This window comes from Acanthaster planci, linkage group LG16, assembly GCF_054643075.1.
Source record: "Acanthaster planci isolate LZ-2023a linkage group LG16, COTS_SCS, whole genome shotgun sequence".
Lineage (NCBI taxonomy): Eukaryota > Metazoa > Echinodermata > Asteroidea > Valvatida > Acanthasteridae > Acanthaster > Acanthaster planci.
In genome coordinates this window covers 6,482,236-6,494,955 of record NC_141792.1, presented here as the reverse complement: position 1 = coordinate 6,494,955, position 12,720 = coordinate 6,482,236, and the positions used below count along the sequence as shown (strand labels likewise).

The 12,720-nt window shown below is 39.7% G+C and overlaps 1 protein-coding gene across 5 annotated transcripts in view; it reads right to left on the bottom strand.

The window, feature by feature from the left end:
- prkci (protein kinase C iota) overlaps window positions 1-12,720 on the bottom strand; it is an 82,959-nt gene that overhangs the window by 33,197 nt on the left and 37,042 nt on the right. For 4 of the 5 annotated variants that reach the window (XM_022250407.2, XM_022250406.2, XM_087147385.1 and 1 more), the window contains 6 exons: window positions 12,464-12,585; window positions 10,398-10,487; window positions 6,387-6,437; window positions 4,674-4,759; window positions 864-995; window positions 303-396 (listed from right to left, as the gene is read on the bottom strand). In XM_022250407.2, coding sequence (XP_022106099.1) covers window positions 303-396; window positions 864-995; window positions 4,674-4,759; window positions 6,387-6,437; window positions 10,398-10,487; window positions 12,464-12,585 — 575 coding nt within the window. The remainder of the gene's footprint in view (window positions 1-302; window positions 397-863; window positions 996-4,673; window positions 4,760-6,386; window positions 6,438-10,397; window positions 10,488-12,463; window positions 12,586-12,720) is intronic. The other variant, XM_022250408.2, reaches the window with a different exon arrangement.

The window sequence follows — 12,720 nt, the reverse complement described above, 5'->3', positions numbered from 1 at the left end:
ACTGTTTAAGACCACCCACATGACTGGCTCTTGACCAATAGGAATAGAAAACTGTCTAAGGTATTTATGAAGGTAAATAATTCTGTTCCCTCATACTACTGAAAAATTGTTCAATAGCAAGTAAATCTCCTGGCAGTTTTTTAAATTTATGAAAACAAAATCCTTTAATTGAACAAACTACATGTACATGTACATCTATTAGTAAGTCAAAATCTATGTATGTGTCCAATTTTCGTGCAAGTAAAGTATGTAAAGTATCAAAAAAAGTTGGTTAAAAATGTGCTTTCAACAGTTGCACCCACTTCTCTGGTGGTGGGCTGATTCCTGTTTGTTATCGCTGGACGGAAGAGAACTAGCAGAGCCACTACGCTCCTCATTTAGTGACTTGTGGACCTGCTGAAAAAAAGTTATAAGGGAAAAATAAGAATACATGTACATTTGCACAGGGGAAAAATACATATGATAAATGTCATCCTCATAATTTTTTTGACATTCCTATTTAACTTCCAGACTTTTTCAGTAGTTTGAAAACAAGATTCCATGACTTACAAAGATTTTATTAATGCCAAAAGATCCCTCTTTACATTTTCATATCCAATGTACAATATCACCTCTAGTATTTCCCTACATCTCAGAAAACTGCATTTTTTTTACGTTAAGAGAAAGTTTTATATTTCTGAAAATACCTTTCAAAAAGTAGTCCATGAATCTAAAATTCTTCAGCCTTCATTTTATTTCATTAACTTAAGAGACTGTTATTAGCAAAAAAAAGTCTGAAGTGAAACAACTATCAAAAAAACACTAAAATGAAAATTTGAAAAAAAAAAAAACCCAAAAACATAAACATCACAGGAACTTCTTACCAGCTGAGGTCCGCATGGCTGTTTGACCAGTCGGTGACACTTTTTATGCACCAGCAACTTGCAGTCAACACATTTGTAACCCTGTCGGCCAAGGCCCCATATCCTGTCTTCACAGTAAGCACACAGAGCTCTCTGCAACAGATTAATTAGAGAAGATACTATAATTCGTTATGTATTTCTGTATGTGATTGAACCTTGTGCAGTACTAAGAAGAGTAGTACATGAAGTCGAGAGGTTGAGGCATCTCTACTGTCAGAGTTCCAAGTTAAAATCATGAGAAAATGTAACTGTTGCATGATGTCATCAGTAGATGTTTCGAGGAAAATTATTGGGTCGGAGACTAACACCGTTGGTAATAGGTTCATATTTATTATCAATTTCAAATTATAAAGCACATCACGTTTGGACCACTTTGCACTGGAAGTAAAGGTCAAGCGATCTTTACCTTCATGAGAAGAAATGACGACCGATGGTCACTCTATCACTATGTGCAAAATAGAAGCTGCAGGAACTCATGGTTGATTTTATGAGGATTTTTTTTAAGATTTCGTATTTTAAGTGCTGTAATTTGACACCTGATGACATCATCATGACGTCATTCTTCCAGTACATTTTGTTGTCTACGGATTTGCTTCGTGTAACTTTGATGAGGTTGCAAGATAGCCAGGTGGCCCCAAAGGGCTTACAAAAACGTGTATTGGGGAAAAATATATATTCAAAATTCTATAATAAATCAGGTGATGATGTCATGATAACGTCATGGTTCGGCATACATCTTCAGGCGGTAGTCTTAACACTGTGCCAGGTTTGAAGAGAATCGACCCAACACAAGGACCAAAAGAACAACCCCGTATTATGTCAATAAACAAAAAGTGGAAAACAAAGACAAAAAAAAAAAAAATCTTTAAACAAACAATAGCTGTTTTGGCCAGCGCTTGAAACAGCTACTGACTAACTAGTACAAACCATTATTTCACCATCTCCTTACATGTACGTCATGTACTGTATACATGTAACATTTGTAATTTTTCAATTACATGTACTTTCTGGAAATGAACGACTAGTGATTCAAACAGTTGGCAAACTTTACAGTATGGTTGGAAAGTTGAAACACTGAAGTATGAACTGTATTTTAAATACATGTATCTTAATATTAAAGCAAGTCTTAATTTCTGTATACATGTACTTACACATTTGCTCACAGAAAGCAGCTCAGTAAGGACACTGCACAATGTCCATGTACACCATACAAACACTATGCCCATACTGAACAGACAAGGTCTGACAAACATACATGTAACACACTGCCAACTGTGCATGCATATATACAGGCACATCTGAAAGTACAGGTAGTGTAGAAGAGAACAGCTTGGCTATGAGTCTTGTACATCTAACTGTACAGTACTTGTATCATAAAAAAACCACCAGAGGCAAATTTCACATTCTTAAGAAAGCTACACACACCGGAGAAACTGAAATTTCTAAGCACACTTACTGCAGTCACATCAGGCTCCATCTCAAAACTTGGAATACTTTTAATGTTCCACCAGGAGTACAAGTTCAAATTGTGAACTTTTGCCATAAGAGACAGCTTGTTAACACCAGAGACTACTGTGGGATGCTTTCCCATACACATGCATGCTACCAGTAGAACTGTCCTTTCCAGTTGGGAACATATTATACACGTACATGTACATGTGTATGTACTCACTTTGGAATGCACTATGATCCAACAGGATCCAACAGGTGCATTACAGAAACAAGTATGCTGCACACATTTGAATGGTCTATCTCAAGGTGGTCTATTGATGAGTGCTGGTTCAAACTTGGAGATATTCAGCTAAGAACTGCTGAAAAGGACTAGGGAAGCACTGATGCACACACACAGAGAATATAATGTACATTTACATATGTGTACATGTACATGTATACTGCTGCTAAGACTAAACAACAGTGAATGAGTATGAAGCACAAGGCAGATCTCAAGAGTACATGTAGATCTCATACGGCTGACAAAAATCACTTCAAGTTCCAGTTACACATTTAGAAAAGAGCCACGTGCAACACCAGGACCCCCAAATTACTCTCTCTTTGCTGGCCTTTGTGTCTCAGTCTTATGACAGGAAATAAGATCATTGTCAACATGTTTTGCTTTGACAAAACCATCCAGTGATGTCCTGACAGGATACAGATGGAGTATGCATGTACCGGTACATGTACGTGTATGTACGTGGATGCATGTGTGTGAATCACATAATTTCCTTTTCAACAAATAATCCAGGTGTATAAATATTTATTTAGAGGAGCAGCTTATTTCCAACCTGGAGCCTCAAAAACCAATTATGACTGATAAATCACTACCTGTTATTGTTGTTTTTGGCAGATGAGAAGTGATGGGACCAACATGTAAATTCAGCAAAATATATCGTCCTGAGAATAAAGGCTCTACAGAGATGTGAGTAGATTCTCAGTCCAGGGCCGGAAAATGTTGAAAGTGGGTACAGTAGGCATATAGTAAACGTACTGGAAATATGGGTAAAGGACCGGTATCTTGCCCCCTTCTTCTAATGAATTAAATCATGCTTTGAAAGACTCTGGTCTTTATTTTGTTTGCAGTAGTGTGAACACTTGGGTTAGTTTTCTTGTTTTATTAGTGATGGCTTTCTGGTCTTTATTTTGCTTGCAGTAGTGTGAACACTTGGGTTAGTTTTCTTGTTTTATTAGAGATGGCTTTCTGGTCTTTATTTTGCTTGCAGTAGTGTGAACACTTGGGTTAGTTTTCTTGTTTTATTAGTGATGGCTTTCTGGTCTTTATTTTGTTTGCAGTAGTGTGAACACTTGGGTTAGTTTTCTTGTTTTATTAGTGATGGCTTTCTGGTCTTTATTTTGTTTGGAGTAGTGTGAACACTTGGGTTAGTTTTCTTGTTTTATTAGCGATGGCTTTCTGGTCTTCATTTTGCTTGCAGTAGTGTGAACACCTAGGTTAGTTTTCTTGTTTTATTAGCTTACTGGCCAAAGAACTGTAATCTGAAGACACACAATGCATGGTGCTTCACATCGATCTTCTTTAAAGCATACATATATACATGTATAGCACTAGTCCAAACAAAATGTCCATCACTGTTTTCTGATTCTAGCCAGTGTCAGTTGAACTTATTTTTCACACTTCCATTAATTAATTTCACATTTTCAGCACTTTCCACTTCCATTTTGAAACATTCAGAAGTCAAAACTTAACGCAATGCCCAACTGCGACACGTGAAACAATGCCAATGTGTTGTTATTCGGTCATGGCCTGTGAGATGACGCAATGCTTGTGATCACTAAACCATGTGATGTATGAGCATAACTGGTTGCCTACTTTAGTAAGTGAACAGGAGTTGCCTGGTAACCAACCAAGCCAGTTCCTCACAGACTGAATTTCCCCATACATGTATTTAAAAGGACACTGCTTATACAGTGCCCCATGCTACGTGTAAATCAAATCATTTCACACATATTACAGCACATCGATGATTGGAAAGCGCATATCATTTTTAAGTTTTACGTGCGGTATTAAAGTTCCTTTGTTAAAAATATTGTTGTTCCAGCCCACAAATACCAAGGCCCAGGAGGATTTTGCCCAAAATATGAGAAAGCCAGAATTCTGGCAATAGCCAGAAATCTGGTATCCCTGACTCTATCTTGAATCACTGTTTATTCTTGCATCTGATTGGTATCTAACTAATGGCATACATGTACATGTGCACATATTTGTGACAGAGACAAATTCCACTAAACATCAGTAAAATTTGAGAAAGTTGCACCCACCCTGCTGAATCTCTTGGCAGAGAATGTGTGGCCATTAACTTTGTAGAGTTTGCGCCATCGCCTAGCTCCACGCCTGTAAATGTTTCCTAATTAAAAAAAGATAAAACAAATTTATAATTGCCCTGCAATGCCACTGACAGAGTGGCATAGATTTCTGGGCCACTTTCTGCCACTATCAACTCTCTACTATGGTATCTTTAAAAAATGAAGATATACAGTGCTCTTCATGTATTGGTTCTAACTTACAGTTGAGTCTGTCCACACTGAAAGACACATTTGCACATAACCAAAATCATCTCTTTCCTCAACAGTGTTGAGAGTCAAGAAATGAACTTTTACAATTTTACTGATATTAGGGATTTATTGTTCACTGTTATAATAATCAGAATATTTTGATGAAAATGTCCAGCTTATTTTACATGTTTTAGGGGTTTCAGTGGGACATGCACTGTGTCTGCTCATGTTTTTCAGGTTATCTGAAATACCACTCTCATGAAAAAAAGAAATCCAGCTGTTAAAACATGGGTACTACAGGTATAACATTTGAGAAATGAGTCAAAATCTAGAGATTTTTACTTCTTTAAAGTATCTTAAACAGGAATTTAAAGAGAGCTAATTAAGGAAATTAAGGAATAATGTACAGTACATGACAGCGTATGTCCACAGATTTTACCATTCCTTGACCAGATAACCTCAACAAAAATATATACATGTACAGTGTACATGTATCTTTCTAAGAGAAAAGTTTTTACAATAATAGTTTACATCATATTTGTGTTTCTTTTCCCGTGAGATGACAAAACTAAGATTGGATTTTAGGAATTGCAAATATCAGTCCATTATTTTGTAACATTTGTCACAACAGTTTTTTCCTTTTATATATGTATTTTGTAAAAATCTAAAAGACTTATCTTTAAGAGCACATTTATACATACAAATATATTTTTTACAAAACCAAATTAAATAAATGAAATTTCATTAGAAACAGTAGGTTCATTTAGCTGAAATGAAAGTGAGAAGACTGTCTGTCCCCAGGTTATGATACGTGAAAGACATTACATCTGTCCATGTAACAAACATTACTCACTGAGAAAAACTTAGTGTTTATTTAAGCTGAAGTTTAACAGTCTTATTAACAAAAATGATTTTGAAAACTGAAAACAAACAAGTTTCGTTTGTGAACAATTCTGTTTTCATACTCTAATTCAAACACAATAATGACTATCCAAGTGACATGTATAGCTACTTATACATGTATCTAGATCCATTTGACAAACATGATGTCTGTCCAGTGACAAATGTTACATTTTTTTTTCTTGAAATTTGACAAATGTTGTATCTTCAAGAATAAACTTCTGTAATTTCTCGAACACTGCTCAATTTATCTTAATCTTTGTGTGGCAACAACCAGAAACAGTCGGACATTATGTAAGCAAAAATAATGGCAATATTAGAACTGGAAATTTGTATTGAATGTCACGCAAATGTGTCTTATAGTGTCTGGATAGACCCACTTCCAAATTATGGAACTGGGTATCCCCTACCCATTACCAATACCATGTAGTCAAAATGTTTTCTTGAATCTGGTACCCTGCCCCAATACAACTTGTAAATGCAAACTACTACTACATGTATAAGAAAGATGCATTTGGCAAGGGATATTCCATTGTCAAACTAAAAAACTGAAATCAAAGGGAAGGTTGCATAACTTACTGTCTTCCCCAGGGCATGGCATCCCAGGCTGCTCCGGTACGGATGGAAAGACTAATGAAAAAGCATTTTAATTAGTTATTAAGACAGTGTAAAGAGCAAGACCCCTCTTGTCACCCAAGGTTCAACAAAACAAAAGATTCAATCCCCGCTGGCCAACAGAAAGCAGTGTTGATTTGAAATATTTCATCACTGCAGCATGAAAACAAGTCAGCTTTCAGACCGAGTGGATTTTCATCTAGTTGACCACGTATCAAATTAAATTCTAATGCAAGTTTGGAGGGTTGGGGTAAGTAGTATGAAGACTACATGCATTGCGAGTGATTCCTACAGGTACATATACATGTAGGCTAGCCAAGTGTGAACAAAGACGAGTCATTGTCTGTTTACAAATAAGCTGATTATACACGATGCTTCAGGTGTTGTCTCCTTGCATCATGCTATGATCATCTGCTGTTACGCGTACAAGGACAAAAAATAACAGCTTATCCCATTCTTTGTGAAGGTGCAGAAGGGGGTAGGAAGTAAGACAAATTAACATATAGTTTCTGTATCTAAAATTAGATGCTTAGCACAAACTCAAGTCTGCTGTTATAATGTCATGGCTTTATCCAGTGCTCCACATTTATTTCATCACTGACACGGACATAAGTATCTAACTACGGTAAATGTACCCCAGTATATATCTGAAATTCATTCTGCACATATATATTGGAACAACATGTACCGGTATAAGCATTTTTCAGTGCATTGCTACTGATCACATGTACAAGTACAGTACATTAGAGACTACAGAACAGATGGCATGACTTCAATGTGCATGTTATTTGTACTTTTTTCACACACCTGCAACATGTACATGTAGGCCTACTAATACATATTAACCACTTCGTGCCGGGGCATTTTGCAATGTTGAGGATGCTGGGCCGGCATGACTATCATTTTTTCCGTTTTCAAAATCCTTCAACAATTCATCATTCACTTAACAGTCGTTTATAGCCACACAGAGTAATCTTCAGGCACTACTCTAAGTTGACAGGTGACCTTCATTGACGCCCGAATATTTCAGCCAGGCCTGCAGCCTTGTAAACAGAGCCCAGATGGTGCGGTGTTATACAACTGTCTTTTGTTCACGAACCTGGCTCAGTGCACTGCTGACCTCTTTTCAATAGGGGCCAGATTAGCATGCAGCGGTGCTGTGTGGCTCATCGCTGCGGTGGTGGAGAGCTTTTGTCCCCGGTGGTGATCCGCTTGCTCTAAATACCCCAAACCCTGGTATACAGTTTCAAAATAACGCTGGATTATCACCACTTTTGAGAGTGAAAAATGCCGGTAATGCCCAGCAGCCTGGTCTTTTGTTCGGAGTACGGTCTTTTGTTACAGGGCCCTGTTTCCTTTGTTCGAGTTCGGAGACCCCGGCCACACATATAAACCATAAGGCTCCGATTTCGGAGTCCCCGGCTGGTAGTGGTTAACGGTAATAAAAATTAGTGCAAGGGAGCAAGGAGGATGATGTTAAAAATTGAGTATGACGGTACTGACTTGAGGAAGGTGAAGATGGGAATGGCAGTGACTGACTTGAGGAAGGTGACGATGCGAATGGCAGTGACTGACTTGAGGAAGGTGAAGATGGGAATGGCAGTGACTGACTTGAGGAAGGTGACGATGCGAATGGCAGTGACTGACTTGAGGAAGGTGACGATGGGAATGGCAGTGACTGACTTGAGGAAGGTGAAGATGGGAATGGCAGTGACTGACTTGAGGAAGGTGAAGATGGGAATGGCAGTGACTGACTTGAGGAAGGTGAAGATGGGAATGGCAGTGACTGACTTGAGGAAGGTGACGATGCGAATGGCAGTGACTGACTTGAGGAAGGTGACGATGGGAATGGCAGTGACTGACTTGAGGAAGGTGACGATGCGAATGGCAGTGACTGACTTGAGGAAGGTGACGATGGGAATGGCAGTGACTGACTTGAGGAAGGTGAAGATGGGAATGGCAGTGACTGACTTGAGGAAGGTGAAGATGGGAATGGCAGTGACTGACTTGAGGAAGGTGAAGATGGGAATGGCAGTGACTGACTTGAGGAAGGTGAAGATGGGAATGGCAGTGACTGACTTGAGGAAGGTGACGATGGGAATGGCAGTGACTGACTTGAGGAAGGTGACGATGCGAATGGCAGTGACTGACTTGAGGAAGGTGAAGATGGGAATGGCAGTGACTGACTTGAGGAAGGTGACGATGGGAATGGCAGTGACTGACTTGAGGAAGGTGAAGATGGGAATGGCAGTGACTGACTTGAGGAAGGTGACGATGCGAATGGCAGTGACTGACTTGAGGAAGGTGACGATGCGAATGGCAGTGACTGACTTGAGGAAGGTGAAGATGGGAATGGCAGTGACTGACTTGAGGAAGGTGAAGATGGAAATGGCAGTGACTGACTTGAGGAAGGTGAAGATGGGAATGGCAGTGACTGACTTGAGGAAGGTGAAGATGGGAATGGCAGTGACTGACTTGAGGAAGGTGACGATGGGAATAGCAGTGACTGACTTGAGGAAGGTGAAGATGGAAATGGCAGTGACTGACTTGAGGAAGGTGAAGATGGGAATGGCAGTGACTGACTTGAGGAAGGTGAAGATGGGAATGGCAGTGACTGACTTGAGGAAGGTGAAGATGGGAATGGCAGTGACTGACTTGAGGAAGGTGAAGATGGGAATGGCAGTGACTGACTTGAGGAAGGTGACGATGCGAATGGCAGTGACTGACTTGAGGAAGGTGAAGATGGGAATGGCAGTGACTGACTTGAGGAAGGTGACGATGGGAATGGCAGTGACTGACTTGAGGAAGGTGAAGATAGGAATGGCAGTGACTGACTTGAGGAAGGTGAAGATGGGAATGGCAGTGACTGACTTGAGGAAGGTGAAGACGCGAATGGCAGTGACATAAAGATGAAGATTAGGATGATTAATGTAAGAATGGCGATTCAAATGGATTTGAGCAGTGGAACCAAGACGATGGTGATGAACATTAAGATAACGATTAACTTGAAGTTGAGAATGAAGCTGACTATGAGAAAAATATGACACTGGTTGAAGGTCGTACATGCAACTGTCATGCTGTAAAGGTTAGAAGTGATTAAGATGAAGATGAGAAGATGGTTGTGTGGTGAAGGTAAGAATGTTTATGATGAAGACGGAAGACAGCGATGACGATGAGGTTGCTAATAGTAATAATGGTGATGATGAAGTTGGTGATGCAGATGGAGGAAGATGTTAAAGACTGGGATAACAATGAAGAGATGAGGATAATGATAAAACAAGAACAACCTCTGTGACAAGGATGGTATGATGGTGATAAAGATAATGATTGGGGTTATGTTGATGAAGATGATGGTGGTGTTCAAGATCAGGGTGATGATGAAGAGAGTGCTGTTGATAAAAATGATGGGATGACAAAGGGCTTTGGATCAGAGCCTGCACATTAAAGAGCACCTCTAAGGGAAACATGTTTTCTCTGATTTTATCTGTTAAAATTAATAAATATGGTAGTATCCAAATTGAACGCAGTGTCATTTGTCTTCAGAGCTCAACTATAACAAGCTAAAAAGGGCTTACGCGAATTCTGAATGTAGACTGCATCGTTTGGAGAACACAGAGAAAATGAGGGAACCCTCATCATGTGTTCCTAGTGGATAAACCCTTGTGCGTGCCTAACAATCTCTACAAACAATGGCTACATGCATTGCTTGGCACACACAAGGGTTTATCCACTAGGAACACAGGGCGAGGGTTCCTTTCGTTTTCTCTGTTTTCTCTAAATGACATGTTTGTGCCCTTTTAGACTTCTATGAAAAGAAATTCAAAACTTGGTAAAGCTTGTGATGAAGCTCTGGAGATAATGAAAAGGATGACGATAAAGGGGTCATTGGCATGTGGCAAATTCCACAAATATCCACAAAGCATCCCAAAAGAGCAAACCCAGATCAAATAAATCAAAGATGCCCAGTTCACTCACTGTGAATGGTGATATTAGAGTCTTTGTTGACCTCATACAGTCGGATGGCTTCCTCCAACTCCTCTTGAGATGAGATGGTACATGGATCCCCTACAGACAGAGAGACACGAAGAAAGTAACACAGAGAATAATCCAGATGTACCGGTACATCAACGTGTACATGCATGAATAACATAAATGTGATTTAAAGCCTTGATCACTTTGAACTTATGGTGTCAAAATCTACATGTATCTTCAAAGCTCCCTTACTCAATCTTTCCCATGACAGCTCACTGTTCACCAGTAACTCTAGCTAATGACCTGCAGGTGTATGTTTATAACGTGCAGTTACCCTCAGGGTCTACCTCATTAGGTATGACCCTACATGTACAGTATATCCGTTTCCAAGTATTGCATTAGCCTTCATGCACCAATTTTTTAACATTTCTAGGCCTCTCTAATGAGCATGTTCTGCATTTAGACAGTTCATACTCAAAATGAAGTGCAGCGTACATGTTCACACATAGGTCACTCAAAAACACCGATAGGAGTGTGCAAGGTTGGTTGCATCAGGGCAACAATACACCGACATGCATTGAAATGTTTGAACTGGTGCAACATCAGGTGCTTTGTTCTTGAATGACCTTGTCTCTTTGAAATACCTAACTAACTGCAAAATGGCTAATTCTCTCCATCCACTTACATAAATTCATTGGTTTCTTATTTATCCTTCTGGCTATGAATCATCCTCCTGCATTTGACTTGTTACTTTATTGATTTTACAAGACAGCACAGATGTTCATGCATCCGTGTAATCCAGTATTTCAGTTCTCAAGTGTTTCTGCCGAATTTGCCCTCCTCAGCCACCTACATGTACCTGTATTTCATGGATACCCGCTAGTTTTCACCCACTCACCCATGGGAGTACCGAAGCGTAGTGCACACAAATGAGGTATGCACACGTGTTGGTTCAAGTACTGGTTCTCATGCTAATGTATTTTGCACACAAAATTGTACATGTAACATATTCACTTTGGTACCCTATGCATGCAATGCTATCTGAACTCACTGTCTCCACATCCCAGTTTCATCATAGAGCTATGGTTTCAACAAGACCCTATTCTATGTATGTATGTGTGACTCCTTCCTTGCACTCATGTCATAAACCATGTTTCCACTGGACATTTTTCTTCCGTAGCGCCACAGAAACTTACCGCGACATTATATGTATGGTATTTCATGTCAGTCTACTGCGCATTCTTACTTGGACTTTTTAATCTTAACTGAGCGTTTCTTCGCTGTGCGAAACTAGCTGAATGTTGTACATAACAAGCACTGTGCAAATCACCCTTGACCTGAGCAGGATGTGACAAAAATTTAAAATCTGAAAAAAGTGACAAAATCTGACAATTTAACCAAATCTGCTACATGTATGTTTAAAGCAATGATCAAACAAGATGTACAGTATATGCATGTGCAGCTTTTGCCAGGTAAGCTTCACTGACTGTGTTGGTTTGCTGTACGAAAGGACACTGGGAACTATGCAAACATTTCTATGCACCCACTGTCATATCTCTGTGTATGTGTAACTGAGAGCTGTCCTGTTAGATTTACAGTGTGGCTGCAGCAAATCTTCATCATGGAACTGTTCTCATGGGACTTTTTAACATCCCGGCTAACTTACCATGGCTGCACGGAAATCTTCTGTGACCACTGGCAATTTTGGCTCGATAGCTTTACATCATGGTTGCGGTAAGTTAAGAGGGACATCAGCTTACCGCATGCCCCTATTGGATTTAATTGGTCATTCTACAGGAAAGTCACGAAAAGTTAACCAAAAAAGTCCAATGGAAACATGGCCACAGCTGTACACTGCTCAATCTCGCAGTTTCTGACTTCCCTTGCCTCATCCACTTACAGGTAGTTTATGGCCAAACTCTGGGTTTCCTGCACCCACTGCATCCCGTCACTGTGTGCCATACACGTAGTTAAGGATCTTTCTTCCCAACTCATCCATTACATGTAAAACACTGCGCAGTACCAAAGAGCATGTACACTGTACATGATGTGCATTGTGCACCACTTACCCTCTTCATCTACCCATTTCATGGTGAAACACTGGTCCTCATCAAAGTTGCAGATGTCCCTCATATCAGCAGACAAATCATCCAATGTGATGTCCTGATCAATGGTGATGCAGAGAATATCTCTACATAAAGAAAATGCAATACCAGCCAATTAAGTTGAAGTACTGGACACTTCATGCCTGCTGCAACTAAAATATTGCAAGAATACATACATGTACATGTACGTGGATTGGGAGCAGGGCCAAGTCTTCCATCCA